The following is a 27,788-nucleotide window of genomic DNA, read 5'->3' as shown; positions in this document are numbered from 1 at the left end:
TATGTGTGTACCTTTCGTTACAAAATCTCTGAAAAATGAATAACATATCCTGTTTGCAACTTCCTGGTTTGCTCACAGGACTCTTTGATGGGATTAGTGGGTAGCTGTGTTTGGTGACATCATCACTGCTGGAACCAGAGATGCTCCCGTAGCTGATACCAGACTGAAATTAAAATCGGCAAAGGGGAAATCTATGCCACAGAGTTTGTTTGAGCAGTGACTTCCATGACATTGCCACATGTAGTTAAAATTCAGGGAGTTGCAATGTTATAAAATTATTCTGCAGATAAAATAATAATTTTTTTAATAATAAATTCTGCCTCCCATTTGGATTTCAAATAAACACACATCTGCTGTAGTAAACTCTGTGATCTTTGTCTTTTCCCCCTCTGACATAGTTTATCAATTGTTGGCAAAACAGTGCAGTGGGGTAGGAAATGAATTACCTCTGCATCCTGCTCCCTTAGGCAGTACTGCTTCTGTAACGTCTGCAGTGTTTGGGAAGACAAGGACTTCATCTCCAATATAAATTCCAGGAGCAAAACCAGTTGGTCTGGCAAAAGCTGAAATATGGATAAGTATGATTAGAGACGTTATTGCTTACGGGATAATATCTGTTAATATATAATCTATCAATATGATGTGCTTTGTAAATTGCATTTATGAAAAATAAAACATTTAATTTAGCCATTTACCATATAACCATATAACCATATAACAATTACAGCACGGAAACAGGCCATCTCGACCCCTCTAGTCCGTGCCGAACACATAATCTCCCCTAGTCCCATATACCTGCGCTCAGACCATAACCCTCCATTCCTTTCCCATCCATATAACTATCCAATTTATTTTTAAATGATAAAAACGAACCTGCCTCCACCACCTTCACTGGAAGCTCATTCCACATCATCACTGGAACATCATTTACACACTGGAACAATTCACAAATCAAACTTGCCATTAATAAACTTTAAATCCAATTGGAATTAAATTAGTTCCTACATTTCTATTCTGTAGATAAGCAAAATTAGAATAAAATGTCGTAAATAATATTTTAAAATTTGCTCACTTAAATTCCACTTAGCACTGCAATATCCTCTGCCCATTAAAAAGGATCATGTTTCAGTCTAACCCAACAGCACTACTGAATTTTTTGCCTTAATTCTCATTCAACTTACATTTATTTACACAACACTCCAAAGACATGAACAGGTGCTCTTGATGTGGCCACAATGAACTAGCTTTACTCATCACATTCAACATATCCTGATACAAGTCAAGAATGAAGTCGTACTTTCCTTATGTATGTGGATGTACCAATCACGTATACTGGTGTTGTTGCCAAAAGTGATAATTAACATGACTAATTGTTACACTTTTACGGGCTTTGAAAAAGTCATACAACATATTTTTTATTCTAATGGAAAAACAATTTTGCAAAATAATTTAATTTTACTGTCTGTATTTCACCAATGTTTATTGTTGCCAAATTATTCCCATTGGGTTATAAGCATCAGAGACACAAAATTTTGATTTAGTGACAATGAAGAGAGTGACAGATTATCATGTCATGACAATGACCTGCTGCCTTTGTCTTTCACGAAGTAGGCTCAGAAGAGAATTGCATTTTATAGATGGTAGACACTGCATCTGTATGTCAATGGTGTTGTTAGTGAATGTACAGGATAGTGAAATAGGTAGCAATCAAGCAGATTGCTTTGTCCTGGACAACATAAGATAAAGAATTGCTGCTGGATTGCAGATATTCAGTCCTCGACCCGATCTTAAAGCCATAATATTTATATAGCTATTCCAGTAAGATTCAGCTCTTCATCATCCAAGAAGCCGCATATGGCCTGAGAACATCCTCATTTCTGATTTATGCTGAAAGGAAGATCATTGATCAAGCAACTAAAAAAAGCCTGCAACACTAGCAAGGAAAGCATTTGCAACAATGTGTTGAAATGACTGACCTCCAACAACCACAATCTTTTGTGCTGGTCATGATTCTAGAGCACGGGTCGGCAACCTACGGCCCCGAGTGAAAGAAAAAAATCAAACTCGTGGTTTTCTACGAGATTCCAAGCTTATGTTCACGAGTGAAAGCAGTTAATCAGGCATCATCTTTGGAGACAGAAGAGATTTAAACTTGCTTTAAGATGTGGAGAGTGGGTGAAGGAACAAAGGGGATGTATTTCATCATGTGGAGACCAAGACAGACTGAAAGATAGAGGAAAAGGTAGTATCATCTAGGAGAAGCTAGTGACGGGTTGATCTTGCTGGAGGAGATTCAGTGAAACAAGATGATGTGGTGAAATGGATAGTTTGGTGCAAACTCCACCTGCCCATTGCTGCATGCAACAATGCTGAGAACATGGCTGAGTGTACCCTCTCCAGTACGTTGTGCCCCTTAAAATAATCACACTGTACTGCAAGGGAAATGTCTATTGTCTATCACCAATAATTGACTTCAACAGGTTTGAGTTAAACCTTTAAAGTCAAGCCGCAGGCCTTCAGCACAAGAGATTGTGTGTTGACGAGCAGCTTTCAAGATTCTACAAAGCACAAGCCACCGTTGACCAACTTGTGAGAAGATGATGATCACTTTAAACAGAGATTGTGGTGATAATTGGGATGCCTTTTTTTTGAAGCCCAGCCTTCAAATTAGTCAAATGCTGATTTACATCATGGCCCACCTGCTCTGCTTACATTAGTCACTCAATAATTGCATATATATTATCGCTCTTGCCAATATAACAAGAGTTTTGATGTGCACCATAAATGCAAGTCACACATTAGTGACCATATTGGAGCCAAACAACGCTCATCATAAATCAACATGAATAAGCACAATTCCTGGCCAATGATGGAAAACTGCACCTAAATTGAATACAAATGCAATAAAAAATCCACAAGTCTTCCATTTTATCCGATTGAAGTAATATTCCAGCAAAGACAAATCACCAATCTGATGCAGCAAATCATCTAGTGCCAGTGAAGATGGAGGTGTAAACTGACCCTCAACATATGCACATTATTAAACTTTTCATTTTTAGAGAAAACATTTGCCAATCATTCAATTAATACATTAATAAACGTTGAAGGACATATTTTGCTTGTTTGACAGTTACAGAAGCTTTAGTAAATGGTCTTTATTATGATCTTCTATCGCTATAGCTACCAAACAAAGATAGCGATAGCTTTGAGTTCTCTTTAAACACATCTCAACATCTATCCCAATAATCAGTGCCTGCACACATTATGAACAAATATTTAACATCTAAGTGTTTGCTTGCATGCCATAATAAGTGTCCTATATTAAATTACTTTCAAATAATGTGTAAACAATACATTAAGATCTCCTGAAACTGGCACTATTGTTTAAAAACTGAAATGGAAACATCTATGAGCCATCACTAAGATGGATCAATTCGAGAAAAGAATTGTAATCTCTCTCATAAATGGAACAGTCGCACCGAAAATTAGGCAATTAACAAGTTTCATACAAATAAAACTATGTTTAATACACTACAGTTTTCAAGCATTTCTGTTCAAAGAACAGTAATCAATACATTTTTTTTAAAACGATATTTTATTCTTGCTTACCGTTAAAAAATTCAAACTCTGGGCATTTGCTAATGAAATAACTGGTGGAAAACATGGCCTGCTTCAAACATCAAAAAGCATTCAAATAAAACTGGGCTTTGATTATGAAGCAGCGAGACCACATCTGAAACATTAACAGGATAATAGAATTGGCAAGTTAAACTACACTTCAGTTATACGGCCGTACATGGGACTGTGATGCATAAAACTGCCTTCAGTTCCCACACATTTGAAGCTCCACTGTAGCTGCTCAAAGGCAGGCTTGAGCAACCAAGACTTTATTATCCTGAAACAACAGCACTGTCAGACTATTCAACAATGCTAACTTGAAATTACCGCAGCAGCTAAATCCATGGTAGCTAACGAGCAAAGATTACTACTAACCTTTCTCTGGCAAAAAACGTGATAGATTTGCATTTAAGTAGTACAACTGCAACAGTAACTGCGTCCAGGTTCAAGACACAAACCACTGAGCCAGTACAGATGGTATTCTGAACATCCAGTTTGCTTGAACCCATGCATCAGTGGAGGCGTTAAAAGCCACATCTCAGCAGGAATGTGTACAAACTTTTGCAGTAGGAGCTGACTGACTGCTGGGCGATTTCAATTATTGCTACATTATTCTGGGATCTCTGCCTAATGCATACTTCCCCCCATGATGTTATTTCCTGATATCTACATTGTTTAAAATCAGATTGATGGCGCCAATATATATTTCACGCACAGAATCCACCTCTTTTCTAAATGATTCTCAAATCCTTCAGCTTGTCCTTTCAGTGCAAATAGATTACTCTGAATATTCTCTGAAATCTGAACATGGAAGCTGCAGTTGGCAATGCTTCAGAAAAATGTATGAATAAACCATAAACGACATCTGACCTTTCAAATTACGGAAGCCATTCAAACATAATCCCACAATGCAGCTCTAGATTTTGTTAGTAAAATGTCAGTCGCAAAGTTAAAGTATTTCCTTTCATCTGTTGTTAAAATGGTTGCCTAAACAAGTTAGAACCCTTTACTTAGCAGGCTCGTCTTAACTATGAATGCCTCTAGGTCAGAGGCATCCTGTAAAACACACAGGATATCATCAGCATGACTTGTCTGAACAGATTTATAGGCTTCACCACATTTCCAACCAGCTTCTGAAAGGAAAGGAATTCCAAGATGCAAACGTACCCAATGGTTGATTGATTTAACTGTACACATTTACTTTGTTTAAAACAAATGAGTTCTAAACACTTTTCTTTCATGAGTATTTCTTGCTTTTGCTGGAATATTCAAATATACAAAAATGCTTTGTAATTTCTGATGGAAATTTTCTTTTAATGTTGTGAAAATCCCAAAGTCTAACCTTCAGTTTGTCTGTTATCCAATAAAGCAGCAGGTCTATTTCCAGTGCAGAGTTTGAACTACCAGACTTGCAGAGAAGCTGAATGATGATGGTCTCATGCCATGAAGTTCATTCTTTCTCCAGCCTATCATGATGTATACAGTGTGTAAGAAGGAACTGCAGATGCTGGTTTACATTGTAGACACAAAATGCTGGAATAACTAAGCGGGTCATGCAGCATCTCTGGAGAAATGGAATAGATGACGTTACGGTTCGAGACCCTTCATCAGACCTAGGTCAATACCTCCATTATAAGTCTGATGAAGGGTCTTGAACCAAAACATTACCTATTTATTTTCTCCAGAGATGCTGCCTGACCCGCTGAGTCACTCCAGCATTTTGTGTCTATCTATGATGTATACAGTGCAGCCAAGCACCCAACTGCAGATGATGTGAATAGTTAAGCCAGTGGATCGGGTCCAGTACATGGGTTGCTTTGATTTGCTTAACACTGAGTATCCATCATATTGTATTTTGAAACCAATGTTTTATGAATCTAATGAAGCTTGTTTGCACTGATGACATGCTGACAAAGAGTCCACATCACCAAGACAAATGAATCAGTAAACACTCGACTTCAACTCTAAACCAGCCATTTTCTTTTGCACCAATGACAACTCAAGACTTCCTCACAACAGCAGCTATGAAAGTCAAACAATGGGCCATATCATCAATGACTACCTCTCCAATCTCTTCCAGATTGACCTTGGCCTAATGAAAGCAGAAAAACACTGGAAACATTCAGTAAGTCAGGCAGCAAATTTGAAAAGCTAAGCGGTTAATGTTTCAAGTTTCAGAACGTGAACCAGTCCTGATTTGCCAGGCTGGAAACATTAACCAACTTTCCTTTCACATTAGCACACTGACCTGTGAGTAGTTCCAGCATTTTCTGTTTTTATTTTCCAGCATCTTCAGTTTTTTTGACAGAGCCATGTCTGATGGCAGAAGCTGGATCCAAAACTTGAATATCATTATACAGGAGCTACACCCAACGCTTTTCATAATGTCTTAAGACACATACCTATGAATCTTCACACAATATCTATCCTAGAGGCCATCAGAAACACACATTATAGCATAGGTGACAACTATTTGGCGCATTACCGGAATACTAAATTCATTCTGGTATCCCATTCATGTCTCTTCTGCTTTAAAGTTTTATTTTCATGGACATAAGATATGATGTATCCCCATTAGGCATTTCCCGTGAGTGGATCCTTTCTTATAAATTTTTTTAATTCATTAGATATAAATGCTGACACGGCAAGCATTTCTAATTACTCTGAAAAGTGTACCAGGAAGTCATTATTTTGATCAAATGCTGCCTGCCGGTAAAAGTACTTCCATATTGACATGAAAAATTGAGTTCCTGGATTTTAACTGGGCACTAACGAAGGTCAGGACAGTGAGTGCGTCTGGAGAGAGGATCTTTGGAGTCCGTGTGCATCAGCCTAACCATGTAGAGAATATTACATCAAACATTTGGTGTGCCTTTATGGTGGAGAAAATATCAAGTTATGAGGTGACTTACACAGAGTGTAACCTATTGTTGACATAATTTTTAAGGAATTCAATAAATGTCCAGCGAAATGTCAAGGGAAAATTTACTTGCATCATTTACTGTGAAAAGCGGTGTAACTACAGATCAATTAGTTCTATACGTTTATGATCCTTCTTCTGAGACAGCAACATTTAGGAGTGTAACCACAAAAGGTTAGACACAAGGTTCCTTGTGTCTAACCTTTTACCACCCCTCTCTCTTCCCCCTCTCTCGCATTCTCTCCTACCCTTTCCTCCCTCTCCACCCCCTCTCTCTTCCCACTTTCTTCCCTCTCACCCCTCTGATGTTGGTTTATACAGGGCTGCCAACTCTCACGCTTTGAGCGTGAGACTCACGCCCTCAAGCAAGCTCTCACGCCCTCACACTGATCAGAAATTTCTCACGCTCAAAACTCGGATAAACTGCATGGTCCGCAGGTGTTGGAGAGCCGGGGCTGCGGGAGGGATGGGAGCAGAACCAGCAGCGGGAACAGGTGCGGGGAGCCGGGACTGGCGACGTGTTTGCCTGGCTGCGAGTGTTTGCGGGGCTAGAGAGTCGCTCGCTGCAGCTCAGGTCATGGAGCACACCGGACAGTGCGAGTGTCCCGGGCCGCGGAGCCGTCGGAAGCGTTGCGCCGCTGCCGCGAGAGTCTCTGTGCCGAAGGGACAGACTCGCAAAGGGAGGTGGAGAGAGAGAGAGGGAGACAGGGAGACAGTGGGGGGAGGGAGAGGGGGGTGAGAGGAGAGAGAGGGGAGAGACAGAGGGGGCGTGAATGGAGAGAGAGAAGAGGGAGAGGGGGGGGGAGGTAGGGAAGAGGGGGGGAGGTAGGGGAGAGAGAGGGGGGAGAATGAGGTGGGAGAAGGGGAAGAGAGAGAGGGAAGAGAGAGAGGGGTGAGAGGGAAGAAAGTGGGAAGAGAGAGGGGGTGGAGAGGGAGGAAAGGGTAGGAGAGAATGCGAGAGAGGGGGAAGAGAGAGGGGTGGTAAAAGAGAGAGGGAGAGAGGGGGAAAGAGAGAGAGATGAGGGGGCAAAGAGAAAGATGAGATAGAGACAGAGGAGAAAGAGAGAGGGGAGAGAGAGCCAGGGGGAGAGTGAGGTGGGAGGGAGAAATGGGGGAGAGAGAGAGATGAGAGAGAGAGAGAGAGGGGGGAAGAGAGAGAGATGAGAGGAGAGACAGAGAGAGAGGAGAGAGTGTGTGTAGAGAGGAGAGATAGAGAGGGAGGGAGAAAGATAGAGAGAGGGGGAGAGAGGGAGAGAGAGAGAAGAGGGGGAGAGAGAGAAGAAAGAGAGGGAGAGAGAGAGAGAGAGAGAAAGAGGGGGGAGAGAGAGTTAGGGGAAAGAGAGGGGAGGGAAAGAGAGGGGAGAGGAGTTTAGGGAAAGAGAGGGGAGAGGGGGAGAGAGGGAGGAGAGACGGGGGACGAGAGAGAGGGGGAGAGTGAGGGGGAGGGGTAAGCGAGAGGGGCAGAAGAGAGAGAGAGAGGGGGAAGATAGAGGAAGAGAGAGGGGGAGAAGAGGAGAGAGAAGAGGGGAGGAGGCAGAGAGAAGAGGGGGGGAGAGAGAGGGGGGAGAGAGTGGGGGGGAGAGAGAGGGGGGAGAGAGGGGGGGGAGAGAGAAGAGAGTGGGAAGGGGAGAGAGTGAGAGGGGTGAGACAGGGGAGAGAGGAGAGAGAGGGGGGGGGGAGAGAGAGAGAAGGGGGGAGAGAAAGAGAAGGGAGAGTGAGGGGAAGAGAGAGAGGGTGAGTGATGGGGAGAGAGAGAGAGAAGGGGGGAGAGAGAGAAGGGGGAGAGGGAGAGGGGGGGGGAGAGAGAGAGGACGGGGGGGGGGCGAGAGAAAGGGGGAGAGAGAGGGGGGGAGAGAGAGAGAGGGGGAGGGCAGAGAGAGAGGGGGAGAGAGAGGGGGGTTGAGAGGAGAGAGAGCGGAAGAGAGGGGGAGAGAGAGGGATGAGAGTGAGGTGGGAGGGAGAGAGGGGAGAGAAAGAGAGGTGGAGAGAGAGAGAGGGAGAGAGAGAGGGGAGAGAGGGAGAGGGAGAGGGGGATAGAGAGGCAGGGCTGCCAATTCCCATGCATTGAGCGTGAGAATCACGCATTTCACCAAATTCTCACGCTGATCACAAGTTTCTCTCGCTCTGTTGTGAGAAATTCTGTGATCAACGAAAATGTCAAAACTCATATCAACTGCATGGGCCGCGGGTGTTGGAAGCGGAAGCAGCGGCTGGGACAGATGCGGACGGGAAGCGGGGCTGGAGAGTGTTTGCCGGGCTGGCGAGTTGCTCACTGCAGCTCCGGCCATGGAGCAGCCTCAGTGCAAGAGTACCGGGCCGTCGGAGGCGTCGAAGCGTTGCGCCGCTGCCGTGAGAGTCTCTGTGCCGAATTCGCCCAGGTGACTGACATGGATCAGGCTGCGGCTCGGTGCATCCTGGAGGACAACCAGTGGCTGCTGAAAGTAAGTACCAAGCACTGGGTATATACGGTGGAAGCAAGTGGACTTCAAATGGGGGTGGTTGGTGAAAGCATCCTGCTTGCCTGCTAGATTTTCACTTACTGTAACTGCAGGAAAAATGTTCCCGATGTTGGGGGCCTTCAGAACCATGGGTCACAGTTTAAGAATAAAGGGGGGGCCAGTTAGGACTGAGATGAGAACAAACTTTCTTCACGCAGAGAGTTGTGAATCTGTGGAATTCTCTGCCACAGAAGGCAGTGCAGGCCAATTCACTGGATGTTTTCAAGAGAGAGTTACATTCAGTTCTTGGGGCTAACGACATCAAGGGATATGGGGAAAAAACAGGAAAGAGGTACTGATTTTAGATGAATAGCCATGATCATATTGAATGGCAGTGCTGGCTCGAAGGGCCGATGGCCTATTCCTGCACCTATTTTCTATGTTTCTATGCTTGAGTATATGGCAATAAAACTCGATCACTTGATTTTGAAGCATTCATGCATGGTGGAGGTATAATGTAGTCATAGAGTGATACAGTGTGAAAACAGGCCCTTCGGTGCAACTTGCCCACACCCGCCAACATGTCCCAGCTACGCCACCTGCTTTTGGTCTATACCTCCAAACCTGTCCTATCCATGTATCAGTCTAACTTTTTCTTAAATGTTGGGATGGTCCCTGCCTCAACTACCTCCTCTGGCAGCTTGTTCCATACACCCTTTGTGTGGATAAAGTTATCCCTTAAAAAGTTACCTCTTAAAAATACTTCATACAAAAAACATTGAAATCATACTTCTACAGTGCACTAAAACATGATTTTAATACATCAAATTTCAAAAGGTCCTACCCTGGGAGGGGGGACACCCTTCTTCCACACCCTCTCCCCACTTCGCTGCTCCACTCCCTCACCGGGTACCCCCAAGGCAAGTGATCAGTGATCGCACAGCCTCCCCCCTTTCAAAAACGCTCCAATCCAATTTAAAGCATATATATTGCATTCAAGTGTAAGTTAAAAGACTCGCTACAGTGTGCACCATATTGCACAATTTCAATCTGAAAAATGCAAATGTTCCGTACCAATGGGAGGGGGACACCCCCCCCCCCCCCCCCCCCCCCCCCCCCCCCCCCCGGTCGCTGTGCTCCCTCAGGCTTGGTCTCTCGCAATTTCTCACTCCCAACTCTCACCCAATGTTGGCAGCCCTGGTTTATATTTAAAAAAAGACAAAATGCTGGAGTAACCCAGTGGGTCCTGGAGCATCTCTCGAAAACATGGATAGTCATCGTTTCAGGTCAGGATACTTCTTCATACAGATTGCAGTAGGGGGGAAGAAAGCTCTCTTCCCTATTCCCCACCTAGGTGCACAACCATTTCTCCCGATTTCCCCTACTGCTTAACCCCCCCCCCCCCCCAGGTCCTTTCCATCTACATCCTTCCTGTGCTTCACATTTTACTCTTCTCTCCTTATCTTACATCCAAGCTGAGGATGCATTTGGAATATTGTGAGCAATCTGGGGCACCATTTCTGAGGATGTGCTGGCTGTAGAGACGGTCCAGAGGAGGTTTACAAGAATAATTCCAGGAATGAGTAGGTTGACCTAAGATGACCGTTTGTCTGCATTAGGCCTGTACTCGCTGGAGTTTAGAAGAATGAGGGGGGACCTCATTGAAACATACAGAATAGTGAAAGGCTTGGATAGAGCAGATGTGGAGAGGATGTTTCCACTGGTGGGAGAGTCTAGGACTAGACGTCATAGCCTCAGAATTAAAGGACGTTCTTTTAGGAAGGAGATGAGGAGTAATGCCTTTAGTCAGAGGGTGTTGAACCTGTGGAATTCTTTGCTGCAGAAGGCTGTGGAGGCCGCCAGTGGATATTTCTAAGGCAGAGACAGATAGATTCTCAATTAGTACAGGTGTACATCAACCTATCACTTGCTAGGCTTTGTCCTACCCCCACCCCTTTTCTAGCTCCCCCCCCCCCCCCAACTACAATCCGTCTGAAGAAGGGTCCCATCCCAATCGTTACCTATTTATATCCTCCAGAGATGTTGCCTGACCTGCCAAGTTACTCCAGAAAATGAATTTAACAGTTAACATGATAGAAGGGAGGGGAACCTACATCCATTAATAATAACAAAAGGAAAGAGTTCCCATTTGAATCCAGTTAAATATTCACTGCAAGACATTCACTATTATGGTGAAATAATGGAACCAATTTATATAGCACCGGAACAAACCCCTAAGCCTACCATGTCTGTGCCAACCACGATGCCAATCTATTCAATCCCATTTGCCTGCACATGGTCTTCGTCCTATATTTGCTGCTTGTTCGGTTGGGGGGAGGGACTCAAATAGAGAAAGCTAGTAGACAGTGTGTGAGGCAGGAGGCAGAGAAGGGAAGCACTCAGACCCAACATGTAGGGGGGAAAGAAGAAAAAGATAATAAACAGAGAATAAGAGGTGGTGGGTTTCTTAAATGTGTGAGCAGAGAGACAGAGGGGGTGTAAAATGAGGGTAGAAGCAATAGGTAGCAAGGTGAAAAGTAAAAGTGGTAGGCAGACAAATCCAGGGCAAAAATCAAAAAGGGCCATTTTTCAAAATAATTGTATAAAGGGTAAGAGTGTTGTAAAAACAAGCCTGAAGGCTTTGTGTCTCAATGCAAGGAGCATTCGTAATAAGGTGGATGAGTTGAATGTGCAGATAGCTATTAATGACTATGATATAGTTGGGATCACGGAGACGTGGCTCCAGGGTGACCAAGGCTGGGAGCTGAACATCCAGGGATATTCAATATTCAGGAGGGATAGACAGAAAGGAAAAGGAGGTGAGGCAGCATTGCTGGTTAGAGAGGAGATTAACGCATTAGAAAGGAAGGACATTAGCTTGGAGGATGTGGAATCAATACGGGTAGAGCTGCGAAACACTAAGACCTGCAACCTAAGTTCCCTCAATACAATTTTTCATAGATCTATGAAATATTCGTCAGATATTCTTTTGACAATGCTGCTCTGAAAAATACTGGTAGTAATATTGAGCCAACATTCCCTCACTGTGATCCTTCTGAGTGTGTGGGTCATGGCATCAGCTTTGACAGAGCAAAACACTTCTTTATTACTGCACGTCAGCCTAGATATATGCCTTCAAGCCTTTCAAGTGGGATTTGAGCCCCTAATCTTCCAACTGAGAGCCACCTCTGCTACACCTGACAAGGTTTCCAATTTAAAAATCATGCAGACTTAAGAAATCTAAAAACACAGCCAGCTAGGTTGAGGAAAGAGATCAGAATACCACTATTCAGTCCATAATGACGACTCTGAGATCTGGTTGCATCATTTCAATTCTCCATTGCACTCCCATTTGTCGTCGCTCCCCCCTTCTTTGACCTCCTGCTCTGTTCCAACAAAGCTTAATGTTAGCCAAAGGGACAGCTCTTCAGCTTCTCACTTTGAGGCTCGTATCGAATTAATCAATTTCAGATAATAAGATGGGCAATTATGATGCAGGGTCATCTTTCACATCAACACTTTCTTTCTTCAGAGTTGCTATCCAATTTACTAGGTAATTCCAATATTCTCTTTTGATTTCAGGTTGCCAGCACCTGCTTTGGACTGTCTCTCTCAGTTCCAGGATTTTCTCAATCTAACAGCCCGCATTCATCAATTAGTGAGACAACTCCAAAAGCTTTCATCACCACAAAAATGTTCTTTAAACTTTAGAGATAGGAAAGGCCCTTCAGCCTACCGAGCCCACACCAACCAGCAATCACCCCATATACTAGTAAATCCTACACACAAGGGAATTTAAAAAATAATTTTCCCATTCAATTTAAACTTTTCTCCGAAGCGAATTAACCTACGAAGCCAATTAACCTAACTTAACCCAATAAACCTCTATGTCTTTGGAGTATGGGTGGAAATGGAGCACCTGGAGAAAACACACGGCGTCAGAGACAATGTACAAACTCCGTAAAGGCAGCACCCTTAGTCAGGATCAAACCCAGGGCCCTGGTGATGTAAGGCAGCAACTCTATTGCTACGCCACTGGGCCGCCCTTTCATATCCACCCCATCAGTCATTTCCATTGTTTAGTTTAGAGATACGGCGTGGAAACAGGCCCTTCAGCCCACCTAGTCCACGCCGACCAACAATACCCATACACTAGATCCATCCTACACATTAGGGGAAATTTACAGAAGCCAATTAACCTACAATCCTGCACATCTGTGGAATGTGGGAGAAAATCAGAGCACCCTGAGAAAACCCAGTCATAGGGAGAAAGTACAAACTCCGTACAGACAGCACCTGTAGTCAGCATCGAACTCATGTTTCTGAGGCTGAAAGACAGTATCTCTGCCGACTGTGCCATCTAACTGTTCTCTCTACCATTCTTCCCTCCAGCAATTGAGCTTTTCTTACTCTTCGGATTCTAAAGAATGGTAATTGACCTGAAATGTTGGCTGTTTTTCTCTCCACAGATGCTGCAGACCTGCTGAGTAATTCAAGTACTTGATTTTTTTTAATTTAAATGTAGGGTTCACAGTTCATTCACCAATTCCCGATAAAGAATTTCAAGTTACATTTATATTGCTAATTTGTTCCCAATTCCACTTCCACCATTGACAGCAAATCATCAGTCTAAATAAACTGGGATCAAGTTGTGTACAAAGCAGTAAACACAATAGCTTCAATCAAGATTTTTAACATCTGCACGACATCTGATGGCAAACACGAACATTTTCATTAAAGGCGCTTCTTTCTAAATTGGTAGCAGAAGGTGCATAGAAATTACCCGTTGTTGACATTGCTGCTTGCCAACTAAGTAGTTGCAAAGTGAATTTAAAAGAAATGAAATTGCAGTAACTTTGATACTTTAAATTATATGCAGCTGTCATAAAAGCTGCCTCACAATGTAAAGATGGAAATTCTCAAAGCAGAGAAACAACAGTGTTTAAGATATATTTAAGAGTAAAAGATTTCACGAAGAAGACAAAGGGGTGAGTAAAGATTATACTTTTTTTTAAATTAGGTGAAAGGAACATTACATTATTGTAACACCTTTCCTCAACCCACCTGAATCAACCTGATCTCCCGGTTGCTGGACATTTTAATTCTCCTTCCCATTCCTACACAGACCTTTCTGTCCTAGATCTCCTCCATTGTCAAAGTGGGGCTAAGTGGGGCTAAACGCAAATTGGAGGAACAACATTTCATATTTCGCTTGGGCAGCTTACAGCCCAGTGGTATGAATATTGATTTCTCTCACTTCAGGTAGCCTCAGCATTCCCTCTCCCACTCTATCCATCCCCCACCCAAGTCGCACTAGCTTCTTATTTTCACCCTACAAACAGCTAACAATGAATGGCCCGCTTCCTTTATCTTCGTTACTTTTTTGCATATCTTTCATTCATTGTTCTTTATCTCCACTTCACCGTCTATATATCTCGTTTCCCTTATCCCTAAACATCACCTATTCTTTCTCTCCAAAGATGCTGCCTGTCCCACTGAGTTACTCCAGCTTTTTGTGTCTATCTTTGGTTTAAACCAGCATCCGCAGTTCCTTTTTACACATTACATTATTGAAGACAGATTTACAAATTGAACTTCAGAGTGCAGAAGATTAGCAGCCAAATGATGAACGTTGCACCATTGACAGTAGAATAATATGAATGGTGGTAAACCTATGTAGCTGAAAAGTAAATATGAATTGATGTATTTGGAACTACTGTGATCAAAGATTCTCAAAATGCACACACCATCCCCATCACCCTGATTTCTACATAGTCCCTCCACCCCCTACGTCACGATCTCTCAGCCCTGCAGTTAACCCTCTTCAATTAAAATGTCAGTCCCAAATCCCCACTTTCATGACAAATAAACGGAATCCTCCCCCCACCCTTCTCCAGCCAACCATGTTACTCAACTGCTCTCCAACACACAACTAATCAGCCTTTCACTCCATCCCCGTTCTAACCACATCTACTTACATGTAGGTAGGCTGATCTATTTGCCACTCCTCCACCTTCTGAAACACTCACTGGCTCTCCTTCCAAATTAGCTGAAATGCAGATCCCATTTGACCTTTAGCTGGTAACACCCTCCAACCCCTGCTAAAAGTAGTGTGAAACAGCATATTTCAGTTCCTAATGTATCAAAGAGAAATTTGGCGAGGAATAAAATTAAGATGCCCAGAATTTCTAATCCTATCATTATCAAGACTTTTGATTTAACAAGACAAATTAAGTCAAACCTTGACTCGTTTTTATTTATTTACAGAGAACTTCCAACGCCTTTGGGCTGGATCTTATTCATTTTGAGCGGAACCACTGGTTTAACTTGGGCCTCTGTGCACGGAATGTCAAACACACATATCCTGTGCATGCAATATCAAATACACAGTCAAAATATTTCAAAAGTTTAATCTGCCACTTTGCTCTGCTATTAAGAGCCCCCAAATAATTCAATGTTGAAGTGACATTGTTGAGCTAGCATATTGTCTCAAATGTTGATGCTTTAACTCAAAACTAAAAACAAATCATTGATCAATATTACAATTTTAATGTTGTTTAGTAATCAAACCACAAAAATGTGGCCAATTATGTTAGGTTGAATAACTTCATTCAGTTTAGCATAATTCTTCTTTCACTTTCAAGACTGTAAACAAGTCAATTGACAGTTCTATTGGCTAATCCCCAAAAATAGAGAACCGGGAAATGGTTAAGAGGCCCAGAGACCCCTTTCCAGTAAAGAATCAGGACTCAATCAAACCATATGCCTGAGGCAGTTTAGAATATCAAGTGAAGACAACAAAGAGAGCAAGAGTTCTTGTTATAAGGAAACAATAATCATGTTCAGAGGTATAACTTGCCCAACAACAGAAATACCCTAATAAGAGGAACAATGTAATTATTTTCCAAGTTACAAGTATTTTGCAAAACTAGAATGGTATGTCAACCAAATGCTGTATCTCATGCATTGACAAGCTGGTATAGCCACAGTTGGATTACTGTGTATAGTTATGTTCACCTTCTATACGAAGGGTGGCATTAAACTGGAAAGGGTGCAAGAGATTCAGGAGGATGTTACCCTTTTGGGCTTGTGTTACATAGAGAGGTTGGGTCTTTGCCCCTGGAGCATAGGAGGCTGAGGAATGACTTGAGGTTCATTAAATCAGGAGGGGCATAGATAAGGTGGATAGCTATAATTTTTTCCCCAGTCTAAAACCCGAGGGGATAGGTTTAAGATGAAGAGTGAAACATTTAAAAAGGAGCCAAGGGTCAGTATTTTCCACGCATATGGAACAAGCTACCAGGGGATGTGCTAGAGCAGGTACAATCAGACATTTAAAACACATTTGGGAAGGACCATGGATAGGAAAGATTTGAAGCGATATGGGGTGGGTGCAGGCAAGTGGGCCAAGCTCAATTGGGCAACTTGGTTGGCATGGGTGAGATGGGCTGAAGGGCCATTTGCTGTACAACTTTACGACTCTTGACAACAATCACATGGGTTACAGTATCATATCCCTTGCCTTTGATTTTTTTCCCCTAGATCCAAATTGCTTATGTTTAATGTTGAACCCTGAAATAATAAAAAGGAAGTTTGTGAAGAAAGTGTGTTAGATACAAAGTATTACATCTCTAGCCACTTCAACTTTTTTATTATCTATCACATACATTTTCGATTGATGCAGATCATGAATAGCGTCATTTCCAAACAACAGAGTCAAATTTTCCATAGAAGCCACAAGAGTTTCAGAGCAAGCTTTCACGTCATGACTAATTAAAATGTTCTCAGCTGTGACATGCTAACTCTAAAACTCATTCCTTCTGAACATAAAATACAAGAGCAGGAGTACACCATTTGGCCATCAAGCTAGTTTGATCATTCATCAAGGTCATGACTGATCTACTTCAACACGATTTTCCTTGACTTGTTTAATATCCCGTTTTGGCGGTCTCAAGAACGGCAACTGTACTTTTAAATGAATCTTTATTCGAAAATTCACTTTTCAGTAAACAGGTTCTCTCGACACGTCTGGCCACATCGGTGGTCAGTGCTGAACTGCCGCGCGAAAGCAAAACCGCGCGAAAACAAGCAGCCTCTCCCGAGTCACGTGACAGCGGCTTCCGAACGCCGGGTTCGATACCTGCGTGCGCCAGTAGGCCCCCGCTACACAATAATTTATTTATCAGTTTTGAATGCCCTCAATGACTACACCTCCACAAGCTTCCAGGATAGAACATTTCAAAAATCACCAGGAAGAAATTTCTCATCATCCCAATCCAAAAAGCCCTACCTCTCATTCTGAGATAGTGATCCCTGGTTCTACATTCCCAAGCCATAGGAAACATTCCCTTTGTTGTGCCTTGCAAATTTCAACAAGACATTCTTTCATTCTTCTAAATTCTCGAGAATGTAGGCCAGGTCTAGACTATCTCCCTGAATTTCCAAATGTTGGAATTACACCAAAAGTAACCAATTACAAGCCTCATCAATTAAAGCATAGAGACAGCTCTAAATCTCTGGAATAATGTCACCAACATCCTCGTCCACTCATGAGTCACATTAGATCTGCCATTCCCAAGAATGAACATGTGGAAAGTGACTGGCCCGGATGGATTCCCTGGCCGCATCCTCATATCCTGTGCAGACCAGCTGGCAGGGGTATTCGCTGATATCTTTAACCTACTCCAATCTCAGCTTCCAACCTGTTTTAAGACGACTGCCCCAGTGCCAAAGAAAAATAAGGTTGCGTAACCTAACAAATACATCGAGAGGCTAGTCATTGCACACATTAACTCCAGCCTCCAAGACAACCTTGCACTGCAATTCATCTACCACTGCAACAGGTCCAAGGCAGATGCCAACTCCCTGGGCCTACACTCATCGCTGGAACATCAGCTGGAACATTGGCTTCTGCGTCAGACTCCTATTTATTAACTGTATTAACCTTCAACACTAAAATCATCTTCAAAATCCTGAACCCTAGATTCAGCACCCAGACTCAAACTGGTTCCCCGACTTTCTGACTCGCACATCGTAATCAGTGAGGCTAGGTGACCAAATATCCTCCACGATAATTCTCAACACCAGATCCCACAAGAATGCATTCTCAATCCCGTACACAATTCCCTATACATATACATCAGCGCAGACACATTATGTTCTAATTCCATTTCAAGCTTACAGATGACACCAACATAATAGGCCTGATTTCAAACAATGCTGAGACCAAATACAGGAAGGAGGTAGAGAACCTAGTAGCAAGGTATCAAGACAACAACCTCCCCTGAAAACCAAGGAGCTAGTCATCCACCTCAGGAGGTGGGTTGGAGTACATGATCCAATTTGCATCAATGGTGCTGAAGTGGAGACGGTTAAGAGTTTTGGGTTTTTTGGTGTTAACATCAACAACAATTTGCCCTGATCCAACCACATGGACGCCACTGCCAGGAATGCACCCTAATGCCTCTACTTCCCCAGAAGATTCAGGAAGTTAGGCATATCTCCAACAACTATCAGCATCCACAGATGCACCGTAGAAAGTAGCCTGCCGGGATGCATCACAGTCTGGCATGGCAACTGCTCTGCCCAAGATTGCAAGAAATTTCAAGAGAGTTGTGAGCATGGCCCAGTCAATCATGCAAAACAGCTCCCGCCTCGCCCATCAACTCCATCTATACTTCACAATGGCTTGGGAAAATTATTCTATTTAGGGAGTGCACCGTAGGTTCACAAGGTTAATTCCCGGGATGGTGGGACTGTCATATGCTGAGAGAATGGAGCGGCTGGGCTTGTATACTCTGGAATTTAGAAGGATGATAAGGGATCTTATTGAAATATATTAAAGGTTTGGACACACTAGAGGCAGGAAACATGTTCCCGATGTTGGGGGATTCCATAACCAGGCACCACAGTTTAAGAATAAGTGGTAAGCCATTTAGAACAGAGATGAGGAAACACTTTTTCACACAGAGAGTTGTGAGTCTGTGGAATTCTCTGCCTCAAAGGGCGGTGGAGGCCGGTTCTCTCGATACTTTCGAGAGAGGGCTAGATAGGGCTCTTAAAGATAGAGTTAGGGGATAGGGGGAGAAGGCAGGAACGGGGTACTGATTGTGGATGATCAGCCATGATCACATTGAATGGTGGTGCTGGCTCGAAGGAGCGAATGGCCTGCTCCTGCACCTATTGTCCATTGTCTATAAAATAGACAACATAATTAAGGATCATTCACAGCCCGGTCATTCTCTCTTCTTCCTTCTTCTGTTGGGCAGATGATGCAAAAGCGTGAAAGCAGCTTCAAGATCAACTTCTTCTCGGCTCGTATTACTCTTGATCAGACCTCTCAGATGCCAAGGATGAATTCCCAATCTTCTAATCTACAATTTGCAACTCTTGCACTTTTGTTTAAATCAGCACTTTCGCTGTAGCTGTAACACTATATTATCTACAGTTTATTTCCACTTTTGCACCACCTGATATTCCCATTTCCAGTATAATTTGCCTGCATAGCACACAAAACAAAGTTTTCCATTGTATCTCAGTATACATGACAATAATAAACAATAACAATACCAAGAATGCCAGCGCTAACCTCGGCTCAAAATCTTCAGCCACCCCATTGTTGCCTGCATACTCCGAGCTCCAATACTCTTCCTGTGTTGGTCTTGCATCCTCCACCTTTAGCTCATCTAAAATTATCTTGCTTTTCTTATTGTCTCAACTATTTAGCACCACTAGCTGACTACACCAGCTAGGGTCTACCCATTTCTGCTAAAGTCTCCAGCAAAGCACCTGCGGCAGTCCAATTGCTCTGCTTTGACCGCAGTATGTTCTGCACGTGATCCTTTGTTTCATCGCCTGTGTATTAAGTATGCTCAACTCAATGCTCTGCATTTCTCCTTTCTGCAAATCTTTCTTTATCGCCTACTCTTTAGTTGACTCTACTGGTATATTTTCCTTCGGCTATCAAATAAAGTGTGAACTGAAAAATTTCCTTCAGGAGATTCCAGAAATTTCAAAGACAAAAACTTTAATTGAGTGACGTGTTTGACCCAGTTTCTCTATTTGAAGATATTTGAACAGATAAAACCCATTATTACCAAATCATAGTAAATGTTTTTTTTGTTCCCCATGATTTATTTTAAAACTGCATAATTAACTAGGTTAACTGTGCGGTCAAAAAATGTAGAGTTTATTATGTAATTCTAAAAAGAATCTGATGTCTCAGTTTCACTTAAAATGGAGAACTGAAGAGGGATAGCCAATATAAATCTCAATATCTTCTGGAAAGATTTCATGCATTTAACATGTATCACAGATTTTTTTTTTAAGTTAATATGAATGACAGGAGAGAGGGGTAAGCAAAACCTCGAAAATTCTTGTGACAAGATCAAACAAAAATGAAGATTAAGCTTCCAAAAATTGTAATTGTAATTAAGCAACAGTGGAAGAACTGTTAACTATTCAGCGGATTTAATTGTGCAATAATCAGTTCGTAAAATAATTCCTGAAGTTACTTTAAACAGCTTTTCTGAATGAATTTGTTGCTGAGTACCAGAAATATTATAAATACATTGACAAAATAAAATGAACAATTCCATTTTTGTGCACTTGTTTAATCACCAAAGACCCATGACCTTTATTCCAGAAGTGAATGATGAAAATCTGTATTTTACTAAAGAGATACACAGGAGGACTTTACACTTCGATGCCTGAAACCAGAGGGCCTCTATAGTATTTAATGGCTAAGCATATTTCAACACCTCTACGATTTAACACAAGGGAAATTTATCCTCCAGTTGTTTGTTTTACATGCTTTAAAAAAATATGCTGAGATGACAACAAGTACTGAAGTTATAAATTGCTGTTTGTTAGATAAATAATAAGCGAGAAACCTTGCAGTGAGAGATGTGCCCCATTTGCTAATTTACCAAAAATAAACTCCTTCAAATAAATTATTGCTGTACAAACTACAAACACATTTAATTGATGTTTAAAAGAATTTTTGAAACATTCAGCTGCCAGTCACAAACTTCTAATCACCATTAAGCTTTAAGTAGACAGGTGTTGCCACTGTTTTTAATAAGTGACTGGCAAGAATTACTGTCTGCAGATGGTTCATATTTTTACTACTGCAAAAAAAATTAAGATAAGCTTTGTTTTCCCGGTTCAGCATATTTACCCAGTTGAGCAAACGGATGAGGAAGGTGCAAGGTTGCATTCCTGATCTGTTCACATCATCCAGCTGGAATTGCTAGAGTAATATAAACACCCAGAACCCACTTAATTAAAGGAATAGAAATCTGGGTAAGATTCCCACTCCAAACATTACTCAGGGGCCCTGAAAGAAATGAGAACGTTGAATTAGAATTTGGCTGAAATGTCTGAAAGCAGAGTGCCATCAAGTTGTGCACATGCATACTGTTCACTGAGGCAATGTGCTCACAATAACAAACAATGTCAAGGACTCACACTTTAGGCAAGAAGAACAGAAGACTAAGATTAAGACTATACTTCCGCAGCTGCCTGGTCCATCATGGGTTCTGACCTCCCTACCATCAAAAGGATCTACAGGAGGCTCTGCCTCAAAAAGGCAGCCAGCATCAAAGACTCACACCACCCTGGCCACGCTCTTATTTCATTCCTACCATTGGGAAGTTATGGAAATCTGAAAACCAAGAACACTAAATTCAAGAGAAGCTCCTTCTAAACAACCATCAAATTTTTGAATATTACAGAACACGAACTAAACTTATGAATCGTAGACTATTTTTGGTTGCACTAAGAACTTTGGGCTATATAAGGTTATTAATATATAATAAACAACAAAATCAAGGCGTTATCTATGTGTATGGTGTTTAAAGGCCTGTAATGCTGCTGCAAGTAAGAATTTCATTATGCTGTGGTCAGTACATATGAAAATTAAACACTCCTCTCTATTATATATATATATACACACACCCACACACGTTCACTTTAAAGATAAGACTTTCATCCATTTTCAAAACATCGGGTGCCAGACACTGTTGATTCAATCCCAGAGTCAGCCCTTCCTTTTCACACTGCACTGTAACATAGCACAATAATGTCAAGAAGCAAATCCAAAGTGGTAACAGATCCAGGGCAATGGTCAAGATTGGAAATGGATTCAAAGTGAGGTTTCGATGGCTGTGATCGCCTGTCAGGAAGAATAGGCATAAATCAGTGCAATCAATGAATTAAAAAGTGACTAACAAATCCATGAATGATGAATTGTGTTTGCATAGTACTGAAAAGGGCAACGCTATGCAAATAATTATTTTGTTCAGCTGTTTCTGTGGAGATCAATTCGCTCAGTAATATCCCTACAAAGCACAATTACATTTATTTTGTCCTTTCCTCTCTTTTCTGTATATCTTATAACCAGCTTACTGAAAATTCTCCAAACAGAACTAAGAAAGACATAATTGCCAAAATAAATCTTCATGCCTGTCCTTATGTGTTTTCCCCTCAAATGTTTGATGTTACCTAGGTTTTTTTTTTAACAAAGTTAGTGATGCAGCAATTCTTAAAAATAATGTGAAGTTATTGTTGTGGCAAACATGGTACAGGTGGTCCTGCCGCAACACAATAGATGTGTTCTTAAGAAACCCTGTGTAATACAAAATAACGTTATAAAAGTTATTTCTCCACAGGATTTTCAAAAATAGAGGTCTTTTCAATAGCAAACTTTCAAGTTTAGTTTTGATCTTACAAGCTGAAAATAATAAAGGCTGTATTTACATTGTTAAGTAGAGAGTCATTGCCCAAGTGTCAACAGAAGCTATTGCTTGTCAAATTTCAATGGCCAGCTGTAGTTAAAGTAGCAGCTCAGATTCTTAAGTGACAATGGTTTTTAATTTACTGTCAAACTGATTAAAAAACCTATGGGATCCCTAATAATGAACTGTATCTGCCCATGCATCAACATAGACTAAAACATGCATATCCTTAGTTTAAATCAAATAGGTGCAGACACTTTAGTGACTAGTGTTTTGATGCTGTATTTGTGGCTTATGCCAGAGAAAACCATGTGGATCAAATCTTAACAATTTCTAGAACATAACAGAAAGCTATTGATAGTGTCCTTTATAATTATACTAAAGTTGTCCATCAACAAAATATTCTAATTTGTAAACAATTCTCCTAGTGAAATTAATGAATTAATATACATGACATTAACTGTTTCACCAAGTGCGGAATGCTGACTGACCACACATAAATTTCACGTGGTATTGTTTGCTGGGAGTGAATCTTGAAACACGCTTGTTTTGATCAAACTTCAGAACAAATTAATGGAAGCATTGAACCAAAAATACCCTGCAGCAATTTAGTCTCAGTCAAGAAATCTGTTTGTAAGATTTCAAAACGTATAGCTTCATCAAACATTAACTAAAAAATTATATGAAGCCAAGTGAAACATTTGTACTTTTACCTGGTATGCTAAATAAAAGCTATATGATCTGGCCTCCACCACCCTCATTGGCAGAGAATTCTTGAGGTTCACTACTGAGAGAATCTTCCATGTACCTCAGTTATAAATGACCGGCTTTATTTTTGCAGCTATTCTCTGTTGTTTGTGGCTTCCAATTAACATAAAACTCCCACTTGTGAACACCCATGTTGCAGTAAACCCAAACAAAATTGAACCACAAAATTACAACTGGGGCACTGTCCCATGAATCCCTTCATCTGTTTGAACTGTCTAGTTATTTGCTAGTCTAGTCAAAGGAAATATTAAATTAGGCAAAACAAAAAGCATATAAGCTCAATATAAATCACTGAAAAATTACAAATATCTCAAAAATTAAACAACAAAAAAACAGGCACATTACTTGCAGTGTTGACCAAGTTACGGTATCAACAGAAAATATTAATTATGCACAAATGTCTTTTACTCAGGGTAGAGGAATCAAGAACCAGAGGACATGGGTTTAAGGTGAGAGGGGAAAGATTTAATAGGAACCTGAGGGGCAACCTTTTCCACTCAGAGGGTGATGAATGCATGGAATGAGCTATCAATGGAGGTAGCTGAGACAGATACAGTAACATTTAAAAGACACTTGGACAGGTACAAATGGACAGGAAAGGTTTAGAGGGATATGGGCCAAATGGGACTAGCTTAGATGGAGCATGGATATTGGGCTGAAGAGCCAGTTTCCATGCTGCACGACTCTGACTCAACATTTGGGAATCATAGTTAATAAGGTGTTTCAAATTGAAATTAAGTGTGCTGTGTGGTTCCCCCAGTAACAAAAAATGTAACCCTAAATATTTGGCAGGAACTTACATATTCAGTTACATTTAAAATAGTAAAACATTACAAAATATTTCATAGCGGTGTAATCTGATAAAGCTAACAATGAGCTAAACCAAAACGTGTAACTTCACCAATTCGGCAGAATGGTCAAATATTTCCCAAGACAAAGTGCTGGAATAACAGGATCCAAGAGTGTTTTATTGTCATATATCCCAAAATGGAACAACATGTCTGGCAGCATCTAATGAGAGATGGCTAAGTGACGTTTCAGTTAAGACACTTCTTCAAATGCCCTTTCTTTCCCCTCCTTTTCCTGTGTCCCACCCGGGTGTGCACCACTTTTCCTTTCAACTGGTTTCACATTCCACTCCTCAAACCTTTATCTCTTCTTTTCACCTCTGGCCTTTGTCCATCCATATGCCCCCCCCCCCCCGCCTGTATCTACCTATCACTTGCCAGGTTTTGTCCGACACCCAACTCATTTCCTGATTTCTCCCTCAGCCATCTGTCGTTCCTTGAGAATCCAATATTTCCCTGTACTTATCCAAAGAGAAATCAAAAACAAATTCTGTATTGTGCTAACCAGTACAACCAAGATATATATTACTTTTTACCTATACTTATATATTACCCTACTTTTAATATAAAGCAAGAGGCTTATCTTGATGAATAATCGGTAAGTTTTATGAGATCATTATACTACAATGTTACTGGGCTCGCTCGGAGCTTGCATACAAACTGAGTTAACAACCTCCAAGATGTGCAGGTGCTTTTACATCCTAAAAATAGAGTTCTACCACATATATTCAACTAATATATTTCAAATTCAGAAATACTCAAAGGGAACCATACCATATGTTTCACATATTTTACAGTATTGCTAAAATGAAAATGTTTGAATAAGCTATGACCATGCTGGGAAATGCTAGATTCCTAGCAAGCTGCGCAACTGTCAAATATCATGTGCTTAAGAGCAAGATTAATACTGTGCTGGTGGCAGATCAGCCACCCAGCAGGCCACAGCTGCAGCATAGTTCAAGGCAGCGGGGAGAAAAGAGAAACACTTCAAAAAGACAAATTAAAATGCAACATAATATTTTCATAAATTACAAGGAACGTAAGTGACACCCAAAGGGTATTATGTTCCGTACTTGAGGAAAAAACGATGCAAACTATGAATAACTTTTTTCGCTACTACTGATATCATGCAAATGGAATTAAAATATATTTACCATGACTTAATGTTCATACTGGAGAAACAGCTGAGATTTGACATGCAATTTAAGAATATTCATGCCTAAAACTTTACTTGTTCCTTAATATAACCATATAACAATTACAGCATGGAAACAGGCCATCTCGACCCTTCTAGTCCGTGCCGAACACGTATTCTCCCCTAGTCCCATATACCTGCGCTCAGACCATAACCCTCCATTCCTTTCCCGTCCATATAACTATCCAATTTATTTTTAAATGATAAAAACGAACCTGCCTCCACCACCTTCACTGGAAGCTCATTCCACAGCCACCACTCTCTGAGTAAAGAAGTTCCCCCTCATGTTACCCCTAAACTTCTGTCCCTTAATTCTCAAGTCATGTCCCCTTGTTTGAATCGTCCCTACTCTCAGTGGGAAAAGCTTATCCACGTCAACTGTCTATCCCTCTCATCATTTTAAAGACCTCTATCAAGTCCCCCCTTAACCTTCTGCGCTCCAAAGAATAAAGCCCTAACTTGTTCAACCTTTCTCTGTAACTTAGTTGCTGAAACCCAGGCAACATTCTAGTAAATCTCCTCTGTACTCTCTCTATTTTGTTGACATCCTTCCTATAATTAGGCGACCAAAATTGTACACCATACTCCAGAATTGGCCTCACCAATGCCTTGTACAATTTTAACATTACATCCCAACTTCTATACTCAATACTCTGATTTATAAAGGCCAGCACACCAAAAGCTTTCTTTACCACCCTATCTACATGAGATTCCACTTTCAGGGAACTGTGCACAGTTATTCCCAGATCCCTCTGTTCACCTGCATTCTTCAATTCCCTACCATTTACCATGTACGTCCTATTTTGATTTGTCCTGCCAAGATGTAGCACCTCACACTTATCAGCATTAAACTCCATCTGCCATCTTTCAGCCCACTCTTCCAACTGGCATAAATCTCTCTGTAGACTTTGAAAATCTACGTCATTATCCACAACCCCACCTATCTTAGTATCATCTGCATACTTACTAATCCAATTTACCACACCATCATCCAGGTCATTGATGTACATGACAAACAACAGTGGACCCAACACAGATCCCTGTGGCACCCCACTAGTCACTGGCCTCCAACCTGACAAACAACCATCCACCATTACTCTCTGGCATCTCCCATTCAGCCACTGTTGAATCCATCTTGCTACTCCACCATTAATACCAAACCATTGAACCTTCTTAACCAACCTTCCATGAGGAACCTTGTCAAAGGCCTTACTGAAGTCCATATATACAACATCCACTGCTTTACCCTCATCAATTTCCTGAGTAACCTCTTCAAAAAATTCAAGAAGATTAGTCAAACATGACCTTCCAGGCACAAATCCATGTTGACTGTTCCTAATCAGACCCTGTTTATCCAGATGCTTATATATATTATCTCTAAGTATCCTTTCCATTAATTTGCCCACCACTGACGTCAAACTAACAGGTCTATAATTGCTAGGTTTACTCTTAGATCCCTTTTTAAACAATGGAACAACATGCGCAGTACGCCAATCCTCCGGCACTATTCCCGTTTCTAATTACATTTGAAATATTTCTGTCATAGCTTCTGCTATTTCTACACTAACTTCCCTCAATGTCCTAGGGAATATCCTGTCCGGACCTGGAGACTTATCCACTTTTATATTTCTCAAAAGTGTCAGTACTTCCTCTTCTTTGAACCTCATAGTTTCCATAGCTACTCTACTTGTTTCCCTTACCTCACATAATTCAATATCCTTCTCCTTGGTGAATACCGAAGAAAATAAATTGTTCAATATCTCCCCCATCTCTTTTGGCTCTGCAGATAGCTGTCTGCTCTTGACTCTCTAATGGACCAATTTTATCCCTCGTTATCCTTTTGCTATTAATATATCTGTAGAAACCCTTTGGATTTACTTTCACCTTACTTGCCAAAGCAACCTCATATCTTCTTTTAGCTTTTCTAATTTCTTTCTTAAGATTCTTAAGATTGTTAATGTTTCATCATAACAGAATTTACAATTTGGTGCTCATTCAGCTCATGTTTGTCATGGTCAAAAGAGGGACCATCTGATGTAATCTCACTTTCTCACTCTTGATCCATTGCCCTGTGGGTTCAAGTACATGTCCAAGAATGCATTAAAAGCAGAGGGTCTGCCTCTATCATCCTTTCCAGCAATAATTCTGGATCGCTACTCTCTTACAGGTGAGGAAATGTTCTTCTGATCATCATGTCAATTATGTTTGTTATTCCCCCAGCTAATAATCTCATTGGCATACAATACATGCCCTCACACATTCAAT

General features: G+C 41.3%; 1 protein-coding gene across 6 annotated transcripts in view; it reads right to left on the bottom strand.

Moving 5' to 3' along the window:
- The window catches only part of LOC116970959 (aminopeptidase O (putative)), a 205,734-nt gene that overhangs the window by 45,932 nt on the left and 132,014 nt on the right, over positions 1-27,788 (bottom strand). For all 6 annotated transcript variants that reach the window (XM_033017690.1, XM_033017697.1, XM_033017694.1 and 3 more), the window contains exon 14: positions 447-563. In XM_033017690.1, coding sequence (XP_032873581.1) covers positions 447-563 — 117 coding nt within the window. The remainder of the gene's footprint in view (positions 1-446; positions 564-27,788) is intronic.

The sequence above is a fragment of the Amblyraja radiata genome, chromosome 3, assembly GCF_010909765.2.
Source record: "Amblyraja radiata isolate CabotCenter1 chromosome 3, sAmbRad1.1.pri, whole genome shotgun sequence".
Taxonomy (NCBI): Eukaryota; Metazoa; Chordata; class Chondrichthyes; order Rajiformes; family Rajidae; genus Amblyraja; species Amblyraja radiata.
Note: the sequence above shows the minus strand (reverse complement) of the source record. Positions and strands in the feature narration are given on the sequence as shown.